Raw genomic sequence first — 2,779 nt, forward strand, 5'->3', positions numbered from 1 at the left:
TATATCTCACTTGAAATAACTTTGAGTGAAAAAAGATTAGATTTGAAATAAATTAAAAAAAAGAAGTATTATTTTACAATTATTTTTAATTTACTCATTTATATTTTAATCATTTTAGATATATATTTTAATATATTAATAAATTTAAAATATAGAAAAAATTTTAAATTGATATAATACAATAAAAGTAAGTATCAAAAAATTAAGAAATATGCTTAAAAATATATTCTAAAAAAAAACTTCAAAGGTTTAGCAATATTAAAAATTAATCAACTATCATTATCTTTTAGTGAAAATATATAAATTATATATTAAATCAAAAAAATTATAGAGATAAATATTTTTCACTATTAGAAAATCATATCTATAATTTTGATTTTTTCTTGCAGCTTAATGTATATACAAATATATATACAAAAAACAATAAAAAATAAAAAATCTTTTTTATATTTTGATATAAAAAAAAGTTTATTTTTATCTTATATCTATTTTTTAAATATTTACATTATATAAACCTATATAATGTAATCGATTTTTTCAAATTAATTTCTTATGTTATTTCTTTAACAACAAACGAGAACTTTTACCGGAAGATTCTGAGAAAAAATGATCTATTATTGTCATATAAGATCATGATTGTTGTGGAAACTCTTCACGTCATTATTTCTGTGGCGAACGAACACGCTCATGACCTTAATTAAATTCGAAATGATATAGCAATTGCTGTTTTTTATAGAAAGTTCTCAGTATTTTCATTTCATAAATATATGTGTGAAGAAAATATACGTTAAAATTTTCATCAAAATAAAACAATTTTTCATAGAATAAGTATTTATAATCATTATTCTATATTCAATATTCTATAATCAATATTCTAATTATTCATATTTATATAATAATACAGATAATTCACATTTCATAAATTTTATAATACCAATTTCTACTAAGATTTTTAGAAATAAAAATTAGAGATTTTTTGAATTATTCAATTAATGATTTATTCATAAAAAATAAACAAACTATAGCATAATATTCGAAAATATGAAATAATTAATTAGCAATAAAGATTAAATATTTTAAAAACATTTAATAATCAATTAATTACTATTATGTATATATAATAATTTTCATAATAATAATATGTGTAATTTTTTCCTAAAATTGTATTAAATTACTGCAAAGTTCATAGCAAAAGTTAAAAAAAATTCAAAAATTATTTGTATAAAATTAACATTTTATTAAATAATATATAATAATATATATACATATTCCTTAAAATTTATTGAACAATTTCATAATTTTTTTCCAATAACTTTTTATTCTTTCAGATGAATTCATTTAATAGTTTTTTCAAGCATTTAATATTTTTTTTTTTTCTTAAGAAAAGTTTTAAGTATTTTTAATGAAAAACAAGTGATAAATAATGAATATGCCCAGTGAACATATAGAGATGAAATAGACAGTAAAATTCAAATTCTGAAAAAAGTTCAATTCTTTATTAGTTTCATCTATATTGAAAAACAATACGTTTCTTCTTTTTTAATAACTATATTCTATGTCCAATTATAAATATAATTAAAATAAAAAATTTATAATAAATAATTATTATATTTTTAGCTAAATGCATAAGTTTTATATCATTTGTAAAAAATCCGTATAAACTTTTTCATAATAAAAAAAATGAAAAAAAAAAAAAGATTTTTGATACAAAAGAGTATGCATTTATTCTTTGTTTCTTTTTCTTTTTCATTTTTTTTACAATTTTAAATTTGGTTTTTTTGTTATTTTATAAGTATGTATAATAAATAAATTTTTTTATAAAATGGAATCATCCAAATGATTAATATCATTGTTATGATACGATGAATATATAACATTAATTAATTGAATATTATAAAATCAAGAAATTTCCTGTTCTGTTCGTTTCTGTGATTTTTTTCTTCGAACAAATATAATTTCTATCGTCCACATTATTACTGTAAATAATGTAACACTATTTATCACAATTAGAGAAGGTGCAAAATTTCCAAAATTATCACGCATTATACCTGTAACAACAAAAATGATACAATTCATTAAATATCAAATATTTTGAAACTTTAATGATATTGCAAAATTTTCATTTTACGTACCAAGCATAGGACCTGCACATAAAAGTAGCATTCCATTTACAATCATTTGAATTCCTGATGCATTCGGTAATTTATGGATTGGTACGTAAAAAGGTATTACTAAACTCATATATATTGAACGTATTCCTTTAGCAGCTCCTAGTCCACAGGCAACGATTAATAATGAAACAAATCCATTAATGAACAATAAAGCTGTATGAAAATTTAAAAAATTCATGTTAAATATAAATATATAATAATATATAATAATATATAATAATAAAAATATATAATAATAAAAAATATTCGATTATAAAGTAAGTTTGAAGAGACTATTTTTTAATGAAAAAAATTATTATTATGCATTTTATTTTAAATTATTATTTTATTAGGAAAAGTAAATATGTAGAAAAACATAATAATAAAATAATACAAAATAATGATTGATACAATAATTAATATGTGTGATTACAAAATTTAATTAATAAATTTTATATTTTAATTTTAAATAAATATAATCACAATAAACATTATATAGCATAATGGAATAAAATATTTTTTTGAATAATTAAAAAATTGAATAATTGAAAAAATAATAAAAATTTAATCATCTAAATAAATAAATTACTAAGTAAAGAATATTTTCAATTTTATTTGTTAAAACATTA

General features: G+C 17.2%; 1 protein-coding gene across 1 annotated transcript in view; it reads right to left on the bottom strand.

Annotated features, from left to right (window-relative positions):
- Positions 1-1,688: 1,688 nt before the first annotated feature.
- The window catches only part of LOC102679380, an 8,538-nt gene continuing 7,447 nt past the window's right edge, over positions 1,689-2,779 (bottom strand). Inside the window, exons 10-11 of the mRNA XM_031511707.1 lie at positions 2,133-2,324; positions 1,689-2,048 (exon numbers count right to left, since the gene is read on the bottom strand). Coding sequence (XP_031367567.1) covers positions 1,900-2,048; positions 2,133-2,324 — 341 coding nt within the window. The 3' untranslated portion in view covers positions 1,689-1,899. The remainder of the gene's footprint in view (positions 2,049-2,132; positions 2,325-2,779) is intronic.

The sequence above is a fragment of the Apis dorsata genome, unplaced genomic scaffold (genome assembly GCF_000469605.1).
Source record: "Apis dorsata unplaced genomic scaffold, Apis dorsata 1.3 scaffold_342, whole genome shotgun sequence".
In the NCBI taxonomy this organism is placed as follows: domain Eukaryota; kingdom Metazoa; phylum Arthropoda; class Insecta; order Hymenoptera; family Apidae; genus Apis; species Apis dorsata.